Below are 18,115 nucleotides of genomic sequence, written 5' to 3' on the forward strand. Positions count from 1 at the left end.
GCAGGTGGTTTGTGTTGCCGTCTCGAAGAGCCCCGGTTGTAAAATTCTCTTTTTCCAGTGCCAGTGCGCGCTAGTCGTAGTCCCGTGCCTAGTGTCGTGCGAGGGAGTTTATTTTTAAAATTCTGGGAGTTCTTTCTAAAATTCTCTTTTTAGTAAAATTCTCCCTGCGGGAATTCTTTTTTCCCTGATTCTCTCTGCTTCGCCTGTATCGCGAGGCGGTCGCCGATGCACAGCCCCACTCGCGACGCCACCTGCCGTAACAGCTGCACACTCCGCCCTCGCCTCACGCCCAGGCCCGCCCCGCGCCTCACCGGCGCCGCCCGCTCTCTCCGCAGGCCTCTTCGCCCGCAGCCATGTGCCGCGCGCCGGAGTGGCATCAGGACGACAAGTTCTCGATCGAGCAAGAGTGGCCCAAGGACGCCAAGTTCCCCGACATCGTCATCGACCAGAAGTACCCCTCGCTCTCCCAGATCAAGGCGTGGATCCCGGCCAGCTGCTTCGAGAAGTCGACCGCGAAGTCGATGTATTACTTTGTGCGCGACGCATCGTGCATCCTCGGCACCCAGGCCGCCATCCTTGCGCTCTGCCGCAGCGCCGCCTTCGCCGCGCTCCCGCTGCTGGTCCAGTACGCTGCCCTCTGGCCGCTGCAGTTCGCCTCAGGCTCGCCTCTCGGCCGGGGCTCTGGTCCCGTGCTCCGCCTTGCTGACGCAGGCCTCGCTGCGAGGTAGGCTTCTTCATGTGGTGCATGTTTGTTGTCGGGCACGACTGCGGCCACACGACCTTCTCCCCCTCCTCCGCCGTCAACGAGATCATGGGCGAGGTCTCGCATTCCGTGCTGCTGTGCACGCCCTTCGCGCCGTGGCGCCGCTCGCACCACAGGCAACCGACAGACAAAAGCGGCCTCCCGGCCCCCTCTGTCCCGACGTCTCCCCTCGCATTGACCACCTCTGCGCACACTCGAAGTGGCCTTGTCGTATGGAGGGGAGAGCTAGACCCATCACCCAGTACCCCCTCCGCCCGACCCGCGGGTACTCCCCCTCTCTCCCCCATCTGCCCCCATCTCCCCCTATCTCCCCCTATCTCCCCTATCTGCCCCATCTCCCCCTCTCTCCCCTATCTGCCCCCATCTCCCCCTACCTCGCCCCGACAGGCACCACTCGTACCACAACCACATCAAGGAGCGCCTGCTGCCGCGGCTCCTGCCTGACCGGGCGGTGGTTGGCGGCGTCTCTTCACACACCTCCCCGCTGTGAGCAGGAGGACTACTCGCATATGTGGTTCACGGAGTCGCAGCAGCACAAGATCATGCGCATCCCGCACCTCGCCTTCCACTACGCCATCCGCGTCGCCACCCCCCTCGTCAACTGGCCGCCTCTTCCTCCACGCCGCCCAGCCCGACTGGCAGCGCGTGGCTCACACTCCGCTGGCTGGACGGCGGTAGGTTCCTCTACCTGTACGTCGGCCAGCCCGACGGGGGCCACTTCCTCCCGCTCTACGGCCGGCTCTGGAAAGACGCGTCTCTCGGCGACTTCCTGCGCGGCTACGCCTCCTCCGCCGTCTCCGCCGCCAGCATGTGCCTGTGGTACCAGGTCTACGGCGACTGCGTGGTGCGCGCGTACTGCCTGCCGCGGATGCGAGTTCGCCATGGACGGGTCTTTCACTCTGCAATGCTCAGGTGCGCGCGTACTGCCTTCCTTGGATGTGGTACGGCTGGTGGCTCTTCACAGTCACCTTCTTCCAGCACCACTTTGACGAGATGTTGCTCTTCCGCGACGGCGCGTGGTCGTACGTGCGCGGCGCCTTCGAGACGATCGATCGGACGTGCGGCCTCGGCATCGAGGATTCGGGCGGTGTGAACGGCGTCTCTTCACACCTCTAGCTGTGCACAGGTACGGCTTCGGCATCGACGACTTCCACCACAACATCACCGACGGGCACGTCATGCGCCGCTCCTTCCCGCCGATGCCGCACTGCCACCGGACAGAGTGGGCGATCCGTCACCCGTCGTCGCCTAGGCACCACCTCTTCTTCACGAAGATCCCGCACTACCACCTGACCGCTGCGACCAAGGGCGAGATGCGGCCGAGATGCGGCCGAGATGCGGCCGAGATGCGGCCGAGATGCGGCCGAGATGCGGCCGCGGTCTAGCCAGGGCGGCAACACGGTAGTCTGAGTGAAGGTCGCGAGGCGCCCGCGAGGGGGCAGGAGTAGCCGCGACGGGTGATGCATGAGTGGCCACTCCTTAGGCATGCGCGAGGGGCTCGAGAGGGAGGGCTTCACCAACCTGTACAAGCACCGCTCCACCCCCTCCTTCGCCCTCGACATCCACACTTTCCTCCACCGCAACTGGTTCTGGGTCAAGGACGGCAACGTGGTCTCAAAGGTTCGCAAGGCGGAGTGAGGGCGACTCGCCGCCCTGCCACGGCGGCCTCGCTCCCCTGCTCCTCGCGCTCTTCCGCAACCGCACTCCTCTCCCCTCCGCCCCCACCCCCGCCCCCGCGGTTCCGCCTCTCTCACTGAGCGTTCGATCGCCATGGGGCGCGCCACCCGCTTGTTGTGGCGGCCGGGGGGTTGTGCTCTGTCGAGCTCTGTGTACCGGCTACCGCGCGTGTAAGCAAAGGGGCACTCGCGCTATGCTCGGCGGGTTATAAATAAGTAAATATTAGTACATGAAAACGGATACTGGGACACACCCGTCCACTGTTGAGTCTAGATTTGTGGGTTATAGAACCCACAAAACACCCCACGCATGCTCAAAGGAGGATTCTCATGGCAGCGAGCGCGAGGCCGCAGCGTTCTCACCACTCTCTGGTGCTCTGGGGGAAAAAGGGAAAAAGACCTATGTGCGGGGTCAAAGAAAGTCCGCGGCGCTGCGGCCACAGAACCGCCGGCCCCGCACACGCAAGCGGACTGCAGCAGAGCTCAGCAACCCGCCGCGCTGTCGCCGTTGCTCTCGTCGCCCGTCGACGACTCGTCGCCGCGGAAGCGCGCGCCTTGCTCCCAGCCGTAGCAAGCTGCCGTCGCAACCTCGCGCTCTGTCCGGCACGCCTTGTGCGTCGGCGCGGCGGAGATCCCCTCCTCGTCGTCGCTGGCAAGCGTCGCTCCTGTTCACAGCCAGCCCCAATCAAGAGGCGCCGATCGCGGGCTCCGCGGCACCGCTGCCGCCGCGTCTCGCTCCTGGCGTCTGCCGCTTCGGGGACGGCTCGCCCGCCTGTCAGAGACAAAGACACACACAGTCCACGTCTGATGTCCCCTCTCCACAGCCACTTCTGAAATGAATCGGCGAGCGGCTCGCGCGCCTAATGTACTCTTAATTAGCTCTTAACTCGCTCTTAGTTCGCTGATAATTAAAGGAATCGGCGAGCGGCTCGCGCGCCGCGCACGCCAGCACGTCGAGGCTCGAACGCGCCTGAGGGACGTGTCGTGGACGCGTCTCAGGCGGAGGACATGTCGCCGACGCCAGCACGCCGACGCTCGAACGCACCGTCGCAGTCGCCGCCGCCGCCGCCGCCGCCGCCGCCGCCGCCGCCGCCGCCGCCGCCGCCGCGGCTCCAGAGTCTGCAATCGGGACGCCACTTTGTGGCGGAACCGCAGTCGCCGTCGCCGCCGCCGCCGCCGCCGCCGCCGCCGCCGCTGCCGCTGCGGCTCCAGCGTCTGCGGTTATTGGGACGCCACACTTTGGCGGAGCTGGAGGCACCGCCGCCGGTTTTGCCGCTGCCGCTGCCGCCGCCGCCGCCGCGGCGGCCGCCGACGCCGCTGCCGCTGTGGCTCCAGCGTCTGCGGTTATTGGGACGCCACACTTTGGCGGAGCTGGAGGCACCGCCGCCGGTTTTGCCGCTGCCGCTGCCGCCGCCGCCGCTGCGGCGGCCGCCGCCGCCGCTGCCGCTGTGGCTCCAGCGGTCACTGCCGGGACGGGAACGCGTGGTGGGGCCGGAGGCAGCACCGGCACAAGCACCTCCATCGGGGCCGCTGGCTCAGTTGACGAAATCTCCATCGGCGCCGGCTCGGACGCGGCGGAGGCTGGCGCGAGTGGCGCACCCGCCTCCGCAAGCAGCGGCGCCGCTGGCCCCTCCGCTGCCTCCGCCCCTCCAGCCTTCAGCAACGGCGACACGAACAAGGCGGACGAGCGGCTCAGAGGGAAGCACGACGCTAACACCGCCCGCTGCGGCACCCCCGCCGATTGCGGCTGCTGCTGCTGCTGCTGCTGCTGCTGCTGCTGCTGCTGCTGCTGCTGCTGCTGCTGCTGCTGTGCGGCGCCCGGCGCCGCCGCGACGGGCGACGACGGAAGTGGCGCGACGAGGGTCGTTTGGGCGGGCATCGTCGGCTTGGTTGGCATATGCGCTGCTGCGGGCTGCGCGCTGCTGCCGCTGCGGCTTGCGGGGGAAGCCCTGTGCACGGGCGGGAGGTGGGAAGAGACGCCGTAAGCAAGGGGCTGTGAGTGGGCGGGGGGAGGGTCGCTAGCTGGAAGGCGGCTAGATCTCGCTAGATCTCGCTAGATCTCGCTACACCTCGGCTACACCTCGGCTAGATCTCGGCTAGATCTCGCTTGCTGGAGGACGCCCCGCGGCTCGGCGGCAGCGAACCCTGCACGCGCGGCTCCGCGTGGTGGCCTAATTAATTCTCAAGGAGCAGCTCACTAATCAGGCGGCAAAGAGCCCTGCACGCGCGGCTCGGCGTGCTGGCCGATGATGCCGGGGACAACGGCGCTGGCGGAGCTCGGGAGAGCGACAGGCTGGACGATGCCGCCGTTGTACGCGCCGCCTAATTAATTAAGTAATCTTTGATCATTAATTAATTAACTAATTAGGCTGGACGATGCCGCCGTGGTACGCGCCGCCTCGGCTGCTCGCCGTAGGGGGGGCGCTGGCCGGCTGGTGGGCACAGCAGACGGCGCCTGATGAGTCAACGAGGCATGCAGCTCGTACTTTGAAGTCATGATCGCCGGCTGGTGGGCACAGCAGACGGCGCCCGACTGCATCGGCGGCGAGAAGGCCGGGACCTACGACGAACTAGCAGCCGTCGCTGACTGATCCAACCAGTAGAGTGGTAGCTTCTGCAGCGAGGAAGCGTGCGCCGGGGGGGCGGCGGGGGGGCGGTGGAAGGTCGGCGACCCGCCTCCTAAGAAACACATTCTGATTGAGAACTGGGAATCAATCAGCGGGTGGACATTGGCGACCCGCCTCCTTGCTGCACGAGGAGCTGGGGTTGCGGCTGCAGCGGCTGCGGCTGCATCACGTACGCAGTCTGCGGGTGGGGAGAGTACTGCGGCGGCTGGAAAGAGCGCGGCGACTGCTGCGGCAGGTAGACGGCGGAGCCGCCTAGGAGGAGCGAGCTCACTCACCTTGACTCCTCAGCGGACTGATTGATGGAGGTTGTCGGCGGCGAGCGCGCCTAACAGCAACACGCTGGCTCGCCTCGTCCACACCCCCCCTACCTCCAGCATGTGGGTGGGGAGGGAGAGGCGCGCCCCACGGCAGCTGCTGCTGCGAGTATGAGGCGGCCCACTGCGGCGCCTAGTTCGTGAATGTTTAATGGTGAGTAGACCTAATGAACAGCTGGCGAGGAGGCGGCCCACTGAAGCGCCGCTGCAGCAGACTCGAGGCGAGCGAGGCGCGACTCGAGCTGCTCGCTGTGCGCCGCCTGTCGCGACATCATCGCCCCGAGCTGCGCCATCTGCGGGGGAGGAGGAGGGGGCCGGGGGTGGGGGGGTGGGGGGGAATAGGAGGGGGGTGGAGGGGGGTGGTGCAGGGATGGTGCAGGGACGACGCAGGCGAGGGAGGCAGAGGGTTCGGAGGGCCGGCGCGCGTACTGGCTGTGCGGGTGTGGGTGTGTGTGGGTGTGTGTGTGTGTGGGTGTGTTGGAATCGCCTGGCCCTGGATCGACTGGAGCTCCATGGTGATTTTCCCGAGGCCGGCCCTCGCCTGGAGAGAGAGAGAGAGGAGGGGGCGGGGAGTGTGGGGAGGCGGGAGGTTGGGGAACGGGCGGAGAGCTCTCGCCTGGTCGAGGCCGATGGCGAGGGCGGCAACCTGGGGGCGCCGGAGGAGGAGAGGTGGGTGGAAGAGGAGCGAGAGGCCACGCGCGGGCGTCAGCGCCACGCCGCTCCGGCGCAGGCTCCCTGCCGGGTGTGTGTTTCGGCGGTTTTGACGGCAAGAGACGGGTGCGGGATGCGCGCCTTGGCGTTATCCAAAACGCCGCGGGCCTCGGCATCGGCGTCGGCCGACGCGGGCTGCTGCTGCTGCTGCTGCTGCTGCTGCTGGCCCTTCGCAGCAGACGGCTCCATTACGCCTCCGGGAGAGCTTCGAGTGCCTGCGCGCAAACAGCAATTGCGCGCTTTTCTTTTTGAGAGCGCCTTCGTTGTTAATAGCCGAGAGAGAGAGAGAGAGAGAGAGAGAGAGACATCTCTATGGGTCGACGTGTGGAGACAATGGGGACTTCAAAGTGCTCCCGGTGTCGTTCAAGCCGGACCAGGTGGCGGAGGAGGCGGGAAGGGAGGCGGAGAGTGAGGAGGAGGAGGAAGATGGGGAAAGCAGGGTGGTCTCGGGGTCGGGAGGGTCGAGCATGATTGACCACGTGTTCGTGAACGAAGCCTACAGGGTACAGGTGACGTGGGCGGGGATGCATGCGCCTCTTTCCGGAAGGTGCAACTACCACAAAGTTCTATGCCATCAAATTCGAGTTATCGGGGGCGGGGGAGCAGGGGAGACTACGGTGAGGGCGAAATTGACAGATATGGAGGACTGGAGGCGATTCAGATCAGTAGCGAGCGAGGAGGTGAGGGGAGAGCTGGTGGGGGATGGTCAATCTTCATCCAAGGGTGGTGGTAGTAGTGCAATTCAGGAATGGTTTCATTGGGAGGACGACGGAACTCTGGTGAGTCAAACAATGGATGTAGTGCAGTCAGCTATCAGAGTGACGCGAGGACAAATACCAACAGAGGTGGAGGGGGTTCTGTCAAGGAGGCAGTTGGACAGCCTGGTTTTCGCATTTTATGCCAACGGAGGACTCAGTGCCGATCAGATAAAGGCAACACTACAGGGGGAGGGGGACAGGGGAGCGGAGACATGCAGGACGATATGGAAGCGAGCATCAGAGAGGGCCTTCGCTATGAGCGGAGAGGACAGGACGATAAGAATGAAGCGAAGTGTAACGGAGAGGATGAGGAGGAGAGCGGCAGCTCTTTTTGTGCTAAGGGAGGATGCGCTGGCAAGGGTGGAGGCGTTCCGGAAAAGCAACCGAGTTACCAAAAAAATGATGGAATACATGGACCAGGCCCCGCCGAAGTACAAGAGGATGCTCGGGTTCACTCCTAAGAGAGTGGGAGATTTGTGGCAGGAATTGGAGGACACAGATGTGGTGTCGATTCAAAGTGCAGTAAAGCGAGCGGAGGACGAGCACAGAGCTATCACGTGGGAGGCGAATGAAGCAGATAGGGCGTTCCACGAAAAATTGTTGAGCAACAGGGGTGGATCAATAACGAGGAAGATGAATGAGGCCTTCCTCGGCTCGACATTCAGAAATTTTGCGGTCGAGGGCTGGAGAATGATCAGGGAGATTCAGAGTGGGGGGAGTGGACCAGGGAGGACGGGTGGTGGAACACAACTGCCGATGCCTATGCTACAGGATATGGAAAATGGAGGGGAAATGGTGACACCAGCTGGGGAGGATGCGGGGAGATACAGAGAGATAGTGGCAACACACTACGGCAGACTCTTTGGGAGAAATGTCCTTTGTATGAAGGCGGTCAATCGACTAGTCTTTGTGGTGGGAGGGTCCAGAGACGCGTCAAGAGAGGTGGAGGATGATGGACAATGGATGGATCGATGTTTCACGCTGAGTGGGCTTCAGAGACAACTGAGGAAAAAGGGGGTGGGAAAGGCTTTAGGAGACAACAGATTAAGTGCTTATGCGGTCAGGTGGTTGGATGATGGGTGCTTGTCAATATTGGTCGGGTCAATGAGGAGAATGGTGGAAAACTGTGAGCGAGGGATGGACTGGCATACAGTGAGAATGCTACCCATTCTCAAGAGTGGAAAGGACCCAACGAGAGAAAGCTCGTACCGTCCGGTGGGAGTGCAACAGCATGATCAGGGAGTGGATGAAGGGATGTACACTTCGGAGATAACTACCAAGGTGGATGGGGCGCTGCTTGCAGCACCATGGCGATGCTAAGAGGTTCCTCTTTTCCGCGCCCCCCCCCCCCCGCAAGGCGCGCGATACACACTCTAATAACCCCTGATTGCTGGTCCATGTGCATGGACCAAATTTGGAATGCTCTGAATTAGCTCGCTCGCCACCAACCCACAAACAAAGAAAACATACAGAAAGGAGGGATAGAAGGCACGCCGCCAGTAGTATGTATGTATGTGTGTAGAAAGATGAACAACAAGGTAGGTAGGTAGGTAGGTAGAAAGGTGAAGAACAGCCAGGCTCGGACTGGACACCAACGCGGTATGGGTGGACGCTGGATTGATAGGAAGAAGGTAGGTAGGTAGAAAGGTGAAGAACAGCCAGGCTCGGACTGGACACCAACGCGGTATGGGTGGACGCTGGACAGATGACGACGACAAGCACTTGGAGCACTTGGAGTGCAGTCGGCAGCCTCACATCCAGGGCCGGGGAGCTTAGAAGCGCACCCAGCGGGCCGGATGATCGGGATCGGGCTACGGGCTAGAGAGCCCTGACCCCTAGCTAGGGGGGGTGCGCATTCGCAGGGCAAGGGCCTTAAGGTAAACACGGGTCTCCGAGGGTTAGTTCCGTGTACCGGGTTTCCCCTTAACTGCAGAACGCCCCCTCTACTCGGAGCTAACGGACACACAAGCACCCTGTTTTTTTTTCACGGCTTCCCAGGACTTGTGAGCGCCCGCTGCGCGTGCTGTGGCTCGCGGCTAGCTCGCGTCTTCCGCGTGCGGGATGTTAGCGGCGGACAAGCTGCTGCTGCAGTCCAACGTCAAGCAGCGCGCCATCCAGCTCCGCGAGAAGGAGCTCAACCTCTTCAATGACAAGCGAGCGCCGCCGCACACAGATACACACTCTCCGCCACCTGCTCGGACCACTCCTTCCGCCGAGCCCCGCTGCCACCGCCGCCTCCGCTGCCTGATCCCGTCGTCGACCGCCGCCGCATCCTCTCTCTCTCTCCCTCTCCCTCCTCGCCCCACGCCCGGCCCGCCGCCGCCGCAGCTTCAACGCGGTGGGTACCCAGTCCGCCGTCCTCGCCGGCTTCGCCATGACCAGCTTTGCCGAGATCGACCTCCCCCACAACGCGTACTTTGCGACAAAGGTGCGGCGCCGCACAATAGCTTCTCCTGCGGGCACAGAGGGCGCACGACGCAGATGGTCTGGTGGCCTTGCGATGCGCGACAGAGGGGCGGGCTGTCCCAGCGCCAGATCTCGCGAGGCAGAGGGGCGGGCTGTCCTCCCCCTCCCCCTCCCCCTCCCTCCCTCCTCCCCAACCATGTGCATGCCTTCTAATACTGCCCATACCCCCCCCCCCCCCCTTCTCCCTTGCACCTCCACCCCTCGCACGCGATGTGTGTGCACCACCCTCGTATCTCCACCTCTTCGTCTCTCCTCATATCTCCCCATATCTCCCCATGTAGGCTTGCCTCCACCTCTTCGTCACCATCTCCATCTGCGCGAATCTGATGTGAGATGCAGCCGAGAGGCAGCCGAGAGGCAGCCGAGAGGCAGCCGAGAGGCAGCCGAGATGCGAGCTCCCCAGATCTCCCCACACCACCCCCCGTATCTCCCCGCATCTCCCCACATCTCCCCACATCTCCCGACCCCTACTGCAGGTGCACAGCCTCCACCACCTTCGTCTCCGTGTGGGGAAGCGGAAAGGCGCTGCGAGGAAGAGCACGCGTCGCAAATTAATTGAGATCGCCCCCCAACGATTGACGAATGCATGATCTCAACTGAAGGCGCTGCGAGGGAAGGACGGGTCGATGGACACGGCGGTCGAGGGAATGAGCCAGGCGCCGCTTCTGAAGGGGTGTCCGTTCCTCGTATGACTGCCGCTGCTGAGGGTTGCTGTTTCTGCGCAGGAGCGTGCCCCTCCATCTTCTCCAAGGACAATGCCGCGTTGCAGCTCATAGTGACAAGTACGCACCGTTGCTTCGTAGGAGCGCTCCTTCATTTTCGCCTGCTAATATGAATAAGAATGATGATACCAATACGAACTCATGGTTTTGTAATAGGAGCGCTCCTTCATCTTCACCTGCTTCGGCGTCGGCCTGATCACGACCTTGCTCGCGCTGATGTCTGCGAGCTGGATCCTGATGACCGCCGAGGTCGAGATCTGGGGAGATCTGGAGGAGAGAGGGGGAGATCCTGATGACGAGGTCGAGATCTGGGGAGATCTGGAGGAGAGAGGTAGGCGACAGGCGCCGGGAGAGTGCTAGACTCTTCTCTTCCTTCTGGTTTGCTTGCGTCGCGACGGTCAACTAGCTACTCTTTACGCCTCGCGTGATCGCTGCTACTTGCGACTCAGGTTGCTTGCGTCGCGACGGTCGGAATCTCGTGGTGCATCTATGTGATCGTGCGGCAGGCGAGAGGCAGCCGAGAGGCAGCCGAGAGGCAGCCGAGATGACTGGCGAACTCGTGTTGAGAACGAGTGGGGCTAGGCCATCCACGGCAAGTTCCGAGACCCTTCCGAGACCTCCCCGACCCTTCCGAGACCCTTCCGAGACCTTCCCGAGACCCTTCCGAGACCCTTGGACCGTTCTAGGCGTGCCGCGTCCACGACAAGTTCCGAGACACTTCCGAGACCCTTCCGAGACCCTTCCGAGACCCTTGCTATGCCACTTCCAGGCGTGCCGCATCCACGACAAGTTCCGGCTGACGGGGCAAAAGGGCGGCATGCCCTCCACGCCGACTCATGAATCAATGATTAACAACCACTCCTGAACTCGTAGGAAGAAGGACACCGTGTCTTTCGACGACATCATGAACTCAGGCGAGATGCAGCCGAGATGCAGCCGAGATGCGGCCGAGATAACGGCCGCGTCTATCGACGACATCATGGCGGGCGCGGGGTGGGGTGATGCATCATACGTTCGTGACTGCGGGGTGGGTGTGCGGCGCAGGAGTGCTGCCGGGCGGCGGGGCGGGGATCAGGCACGACGCGGGCGAGGAGGAGGAGACGGACACGCTGATACAGAGGTCGAGAGGCCACGCGCGCGGCGGCGGCATCTTTCTTTTGCGAGCATATTTCTTTTTTTGTAGGTCGAGAGGCACGTACGACGTCTGACACCGTCAGCAGTGGAGGTAGGAGGAGGGGGGGGGGGGAGGGCGGTGGCAGGAGGAGGAGAGGTGGCAGGAGGAAGGGACGGGAGAGGTGGGGAGTGCTCGCGCGAGGCTTCGAAAAAGAAGAGGTCACAAGAGAGCGAAGCGCGAGTGTCTTTCTGTCCCATGTGTGTGTACGTACTATTTCATTTCTCGCAGATCCAGATGCGCACGTTTAGAACATTCTTAATTATCCTCATTTTCCTCTGGCCGCGCGGCGCCCTATCCCCTATCATCCCACTGTGCACTGTGACTGATGCGAGACGTGGAGCTGATCGCAGTCAGCTCGCACATACCGTGCACTGCACGCGTGTCTCGCGACTCCATTTCGAATGCCTAGCACGCCACCGTGCAAGACATCGACGGGCATGGCCACATACTGTAACGAATCTGCGCGCTCCGCGTGCGCGCGCAGCTTGGGCGGTGGGAGTGAATCGCGCTCATAGATCGAGGTCCTGTAGGTCCTGGTCGGACGCAGCTGCAGCATCGGCTGGAGCAAGGACGAGGTCGTGTTGCGGCTGCACCTCGGGCGCGTCGAAGCGTGAGAACTCGAAGCTAGTCTGGTAGCGAGACGCGACCTCGTACTGCGCGGCTGAGCCCTCAATCGCGCCCTCAGCCATTGCCTTGGTCTCGAAAGTGCCCTCTGCAGGGTAGAGGTCCACCTTGCCATGGCGCGACCTGTCGGAGGCAAACGACTGGCCGATGATCCCGTGCGGCAAGTCGCGTGCGGGCGCGTCGCCCCTCGCGCTAAACGAGAGGTCGAGCCGGTGTGCCGGCCCGGACAGGCGATCCCACACGTAAACTGAGCGCCGGTCGCGCGTGTGGACGGTTTACCTCGGTACGTGGCAATGCGGAGATCCTTGACGCGTCATCTCAGGAATTAAAACTCCTGGGCTCTCAATGCCTAGCCCGCCGTTCTGTCAGCCGCGGCCCGCATGTCCAGACAGTGCGGGCCTCGACGCCACACTAGGTCCATTGGGTTAAACCCTGGCTTGTCTCGAAGGTGAGGTATAGAGGGTCACATGGGGAATGCGAACTCGTCATGATGCGCGGCGACGGCGGCGTCGATATCTATCGACGCCGCCGCCCCGCGCTCCAAAACGGTCGCGTACGCATATGCGCACAACTAGGTACGTGCCAACCCGCATGGGCCAGACACCGTCAAAGGTCCCTCTCCACTCCTCCTTGCACCACTGAAGCATATGCAGCTGATGTGAGCAAGGTCGCCTAAGCGGCCCCCCTCGCTGTGGGTTGCCGTAGTTGGACCAATGCCACGCGTTGTGGCGAAGATGGCCTTATGCAGAGCCTGGCCGGGCCGTCTTCGGGCCCGGCCGCCCTAACAGTACGACGCATACGCGCCGCGACCGCTTCAAGTGTCGCCGCCGCCGCAAGGCGGACGGCGCCCGCCGCCCAGCCAACAGTGGCTAGGGCGGGGGAAGGGTGGATTCGAGCCGCCCGCACGCTCGTGCGGTAGGGAGGCTCGTGTAAAGCACGCCGTGCGCAAGCACAGGTGCGCGTTTGAAGCATTCGAGTCGCAGCAGCGAAGGCTGCTGTTTACTGGTTTGTGGCACGCCACGCATCTCGCGCGGTGAGTGCTGAGATACGCCCCGAGCACGATCGCCGGGGCGGCTGCATGACTAGAACGACCCGTGCCGTGGCACAGGTCGAGTAGAGAGGGCCGCACACGCGTCCTTGCGGGCGGCCCGTTGTGAAGGATCGAGCACACCGAAGCGAGGTGTGCTCGTGTTGCAAGTGTCGCCGCCGCCGCAAGGCGGACGGCACCCACCGCCCAGCCAACAGTGGCTAGGGCGGGGGAAGGGTGGATTCGAGCCGCCCGCACGCTCGTGCGGTCGGGGGCTCGTGTAGGGCACGCCGTGCGCAAGCACAGGTGCGCGTTTGAAGCATTCGAGTCGCAGCAGCGGAGGCTGCTGTTTACTGGTTTGTGGCACGCCACGCGTCTCGCGCGGTGAGTGCTGAGATGCGCCCCGAGCACGATCGCCGGGGCGGCTGCATGACTAGAACGACCCGTGCCGTGGCACAGGTCGAGTAGAGAGGGCCGCACACGCGTCCTTGCGGGCGGCCCGTTGTGAAGGATCGAGCACACCGAAGCGAGGTGTGCTCGTGTTGCAAGTGTCGCCGCCGCAACAAGGCGGACGGCGCCCGCCGCCCAGCCAACAGTGGCTAGGGCGGGGGAAGGGTGGATTCGAGCCGCCCGCACGCTCGTGCGGTAGGGAGGCTCGTGTAGGGCACGCCGTGCGCAAGCACAGGTGCGCGTTTGAAGCATGGAGTCGCAGCAGCGGAGGCTGCTGCTTACTGGTTTGTGGCACGCCACGCATCTCGCGCGGTGAGTGCTGAGATACGCACCGAGCACGATCGCCGGGGCGGCTGCATGACTAGAACGACCCGTGCCGTGGCACAGGTCGAGTAGAGAGGGCCGCGCACGCGTCCTTGCGGGCGGCCCGTTGTGAAGGATCGAGCGCGCCGAAGCGAGGTGTGCTCGTGTTGCAAGTGTCGCCGCCGCCGCAAGGCGGACGGCGCCCACCGCCCAGCCAACAGTGGCTAGGGCGGGGAAAAGGTGGATTCGAGCCGCCCGCACGCTCGTGCGGTAGGGAGGCTCGTGTAGAGCACGCCGTGCGCAAGCACAGGTGCGCGTTTGAAGCATGGAGTCGCAGTAGCGAAGGCTGCTGCTTACTGGTTTGTGGCACGCCACGCGTCTCGCGCGGTGAGTGCTGAGATACGCACCGAGCACGATCGCCGGGGCGGCTGCATGACTAGAACGACCCGTGCCGTGGCACAGGTCGAGTAGAGAGGGCCGCGCACGCGTCCTTGCGGGCGGCCCGTTGTGAAGGATCGAGCGCGCCGAAGCGAGGTGTGCTCGTGTTGCAAGTGTCGCCGCCGCCGCAAGGCGGACGGCGCCCGCCGCCCAGCCAACAGTGGCTAGGGCGGGGAAAAGGTGGATTCGAGCCGCCCGCACGCTCGTGCGGTAGGCTCGTGTAGGGCACGCCGTGCGCAAGCACAGGTGCGCGTTTGAAGCATTCGAGTCGCAGCAGCGAAGGCTGCTGTTTACTGGTTTGTGGCACGCCACGCGTCTCGCGCGGTGAGTGCTGAGATACGCCCCGAGCACGATCGCCGGGGCGGCTGCATGACTAGAACGACCCGTGCCGTGGCACAGGTCGAGTAGAGAGGGCCGCACACGCGTCCTTGCGGGCGCCCGTTGCGAAGGGTCGAGCGCGCCGAAGCGAGGTGTGCTCGTGTTGCAAGTGTCGCCGCCGCAACAAGGCGGACGGCGCCCGCCGCCCAGCCAACAGTGGCTAGGGCGGGGGAAGGGTGGATTCGAGCCGCCCGTACGCTCGTGCGGCCGGGGGGCTCGTGTAGAGCACGCCGTGCGCAAGCACAGGTGCGCGTTTGAAGCATTCGAGTCGCAGCAGCGGAGGCTGCTGCTTACTGGTTTGTGGCACGCCACGCGTCTCGCGCGGTGAGTGCTGAGATACGCCCCGAGCACGATCGCCGGGGCGGCTGCATGACTAGAACGACCCGTGCCGTGGCACAGGTCGAGTAGAGAGGGCCGCACACGCGTCCTTGCGGGCGGCCCGTTGTGAAGGATCGAGCGCGCCGAAGCGAGGCGTGCTCGTGTTGCAAGTGTCGCCGCCACCGCTGCACGCGGGCTGGGCTATCGCCTGCAGGATGAGGCTAAAAGAGGCATAGTTCCCCGCGTAGAGCACATAGCAAAAGGACTCCCAATCTAAGCAAAGCCAGTTGCTCCATCCGGATGACGCATCAGAACTGAGAAATTTCCGTTGACAGAGAGCTGCTCGGTGTGACGACGTGTGGTGTCCATCCCAAATGCGCCGCTGGCGCACTGTGGGGCGGGGGGGGAGGTCAAAGCGAGTCGCCCAGGCTCCCTGCTGGGCGGCTCGCGTCGTGTTTGTAACGGTTCGAAGAAGCTCTTTGTTGACGGTTGCACCGTGAACAGGAGATTGGTCGAGGCTATGCACAAGCGATGCGCGTAGACTCCGTGTGGCTCTGGGCTGCAGCCTGTTAGAGAGCCGAGTCGCTTTAATAGCACGGCCGGGCACGGTCGTACCTCGCGTGCCCTCTGTGCGAATTAAAACTCCTGGGCTCTCAATGCCTAGCCCGCCGTTCTGTCAGCCGCGGCCCGCATGTCCAGACAGTGCGGGCCTCGACGCCACACTAGGTCCATTGGGTTGAACCCTGGCTTGTCTCGAAGGTGAGGTATAGAGGGTCACATGGGGAATGCGAACTCGTCATGATGCGCGGCGACGGCGGCGTCGATATCTATCGACGCCGCCGCCCCACTTGTCTTCCTTCTCGGAAAGTTCGCGACCGAGTCTTTAGACTCGCTCGCGCGGCGCGCATTGACATATTGACTGTGCGCATCCCCATGTCGAGCGCAGCTCGAAGTGCCGGCTGGCCTCTTCTTGAGTGCCCTGGCGATTTGTGGTCATCCCGACTACGGAATAACACGTGTTCTGTCGCCCCGTTCCGGAGGAATGCCGACAGGAGTGATTTGTTACTTGTGCAATCCGTGCAGGCACACACCCTCACAGACTGCACTACGCCGCGAGGGTTCTTGCTGACCTCACGCCGTTAAGATAGCTGCGTGCGCTGGCACTCAGACAAGACACAACCAGGACACCCCTCTCCCGGGGGGCCGCTGGCGTCCGGGTCCCCAAACAGCCCGAGGGCCGTGTTGGTGCTTCCACTAGTGCAGTTCGAGTGCAGTGCGCCTCACAGGCTGACACCGCACACCGTCTCGAACTGTCCTCGACGCCGCCAGTGGCGGGCCGACGGCAGGGTAGGGGCCGCAGGCCGTGCTTCGAGGCGCAGGCTCTACTGCTCATTCATGGCTCCGCACTCCGCTCCGCGCGGCGTGTTGAGTATGGCTCACACCAGCAGCCAGACGGCTGCTGGTGGATGCTCGCGCTCCCCTCGCGCCGTCCTTGGCACGAGAGGGCGGGTTGATTTGCGAGTGCACCACGCAATGCCAGCTGGCCCTGCGGGTGCACTTCGCCCATGGCCGTGTGCTCATCTGGCGGCACTGCTTGCTGCATGGCCATGTAAAGACGCCATTTTTGCACGGTGCTTTGCGCAAAGCATTACGTATGGGGCCACCTGCGGCTGGGGCGGTCCTCGCATTCCAGCTGGCGTGGACGACTGCTGTCCTCCTGTTGGCTGCTGGCTCCTCGTTCGAAGCTGAGCAGGCTGGTCCTCGCTGCAAAGCCTGCGGTTTGCATGTATTGGACTGGCGGCGCGGTGTTGCACGCACTGCGGCGCGGATCCGTTTGGCCCATTGCGCCCGTCCGTAGGACGGGCGCGGTCGGTCGTGGCCTGGCGGCGGCACTCGCCTCCGGCCTGGCCAGCGTCAAAGCGAGTCGCCCAGGCTCCCTGCTGGGCGGCTCGCGTCGTGTTTGTAACGGTTCGAAGAAGCTCTTTGTTCACGGTTGCACCGTGAACAGGAGATTGGTCGAGGCTATGCACAAGCGATGCGCGTAGACTCCGTGTGGCTCTGGGCTGCAGCCTGTTAGAGAGCCGAGTCGCTTTAATAGCACGGCCGGGCACGGTCGTACCTCGCGTGCCCTCTGTGCGAAGAATTTTACAGCGCGAACAAAAAAGAATCTCCCGGCCGGGGTGGGGCGGGGCGCGCGCGGGTGGCGGCGGGTGTGCGGGATGTCTGTGGGCCCGAGAGCGATATGCCATGTCCGCCTTGCTTTGTTTCCTAACATCGAAGGCTAAGCTCAAAACGGTCTCTCTTTCGCTACGTGTTCAACGACGTTGAACAGTGTTCAACCACGGCGCTGTTCACAGCGCGCGCGGACAGCCGATCTGAGAGTCTCCCTCCGCTGGACTTTTGTAAAGCATGCTTGTGGCAAGTTATGGACGCTAGTATCGACCTCAGAGACCCAAACCCGAATTAATAATTAAGGCTCAAAGTATGGTTGAACAACCGTTGAACAAACAGGTTGCACAACGAAAAGAGACTAGTGCGACCGCTAGACGGCGGTTCCCGCCGGCCCCAAGGCTGCCCAGCCCCAGTACCACACCGGCCACATACACCGTGGCGCTGGAGTCGGTCAGTGAGGCACTAGACGGGCTACGGAACCATGCGCGCGCCGGGCCATCCAATTCTCGGTCAGGTGTAGTGGATCACCTTAAAATCCTGGATTAATTCCTGAGCCCACCCGGCCCCACCAGACGGGTGGCGCGAGGCGCCCGGGCCACTTTTTAGCGCCTCCCGAGCCTCCCGGCGCCTCCGGTGGCCTCCTGAGCCCTCTCCCCACTCCCGCAGCCTCTCTCGGCGACGTGGGGAGCGGCTGCCGTTCACGGCTCGCACCGGCTCTTCCAGCGGCTCCACGCTTGCCACCCGTGGCGCCCGCGCCACGCACTGCCACGCGGCCGCTCGAGAGAGCGGTCGACGCACATACTGCTGGGCGTGGCGCTCTATCGGTCGACGCTTCGGCGTCGCTGCTTGGCGGGGGACCCGTGCCTCGACGCGGCGGCGCGGCCGAGTACGGCTCGGTGGCTCAGCGCGTCGCCACGGATGAGATGCGTTCCTGCATGTAGGGGGAAGCTCCAAGAATGTTTCGTTCTACTTGCAGGAGAGGTTCAAGTAATTCGAGTGACTGCATGGCTCTTCGCGTCGAGGGATGCGTCCAAGATACTCGAGTAATGACTTGCTTCATTGGAAGCGCCGTGTCTTGCGGCACGTGTTGTGACAAACTAGCCGCTATTAAAGAATATGGGAATGTTATCTAGTTAAGGCAACAACCCGAGCGACACCTCAGATAGACTCTCGCTGAGAGACCACATCAAGCTG

At 63.4% G+C, this 18,115-nt stretch overlaps 3 protein-coding genes across 3 annotated transcripts; 2 read left to right on the forward strand and 1 right to left on the reverse strand.

Annotated features, from left to right (window-relative positions):
* Positions 1-353: 353 nt before the first annotated feature.
* EMIHUDRAFT_468588 (hypothetical protein) lies at positions 354-2,667 on the forward strand (the record flags this gene model as incomplete). The annotated part of the gene is made up of 8 exons (XM_005781433.1): positions 354-684; positions 729-879; positions 1,151-1,178; positions 1,258-1,367; positions 1,442-1,607; positions 1,676-1,821; positions 1,890-1,996; positions 2,247-2,667. The coding sequence occupies 8 exons, from the start codon at positions 354-356 to the stop codon at positions 2,399-2,401; spliced, it is 1,194 nt and encodes a 397-aa protein (XP_005781490.1). The 3' UTR covers positions 2,402-2,667.
* A 36-nt stretch (positions 2,668-2,703) lies between these two features.
* Positions 2,704-6,326, reverse strand: EMIHUDRAFT_442804 (hypothetical protein). Its single transcript, XM_005781434.1, has 16 exons — positions 6,173-6,326; positions 5,997-6,026; positions 5,868-5,921; positions 5,584-5,673; positions 5,468-5,513; positions 5,181-5,391; positions 5,075-5,118; positions 4,969-4,999; positions 4,835-4,894; positions 4,684-4,761; positions 4,547-4,610; positions 4,208-4,388; positions 3,953-4,186; positions 3,485-3,925; positions 3,377-3,409; positions 2,704-3,211 (listed from the first exon to the last, which is right to left on the reverse strand). Exons 6-16 carry the CDS (start codon positions 5,230-5,232, stop codon positions 3,125-3,127), a joined length of 1,305 nt encoding a protein of 434 aa, XP_005781491.1. The 5' UTR covers positions 5,233-5,391; positions 5,468-5,513; positions 5,584-5,673; positions 5,868-5,921; positions 5,997-6,026; positions 6,173-6,326; the 3' UTR covers positions 2,704-3,124.
* Positions 6,327-8,847: 2,521 nt separating this feature from the next.
* On the forward strand, positions 8,848-11,129 carry EMIHUDRAFT_456836 (hypothetical protein; the record flags this gene model as incomplete). The annotated part of the gene is made up of 10 exons (XM_005781435.1): positions 8,848-9,002; positions 9,178-9,277; positions 9,597-9,643; positions 9,792-9,837; positions 9,918-10,001; positions 10,194-10,286; positions 10,487-10,543; positions 10,807-10,841; positions 10,911-10,951; positions 11,082-11,129. Coding segments are annotated over exons 1-10 (642 nt in total), but the record flags the coding sequence as incomplete, so codon positions are not given.
* Positions 11,130-18,115: the final 6,986 nt, after the last annotated feature.

The sequence above is a fragment of the Emiliania huxleyi genome (assembly GCF_000372725.1).
Source record: "Emiliania huxleyi CCMP1516 chromosome Unknown EMIHUscaffold_201, whole genome shotgun sequence".
NCBI classification, from domain to species: domain Eukaryota; phylum Haptophyta; order Isochrysidales; family Noelaerhabdaceae; genus Emiliania; species Emiliania huxleyi.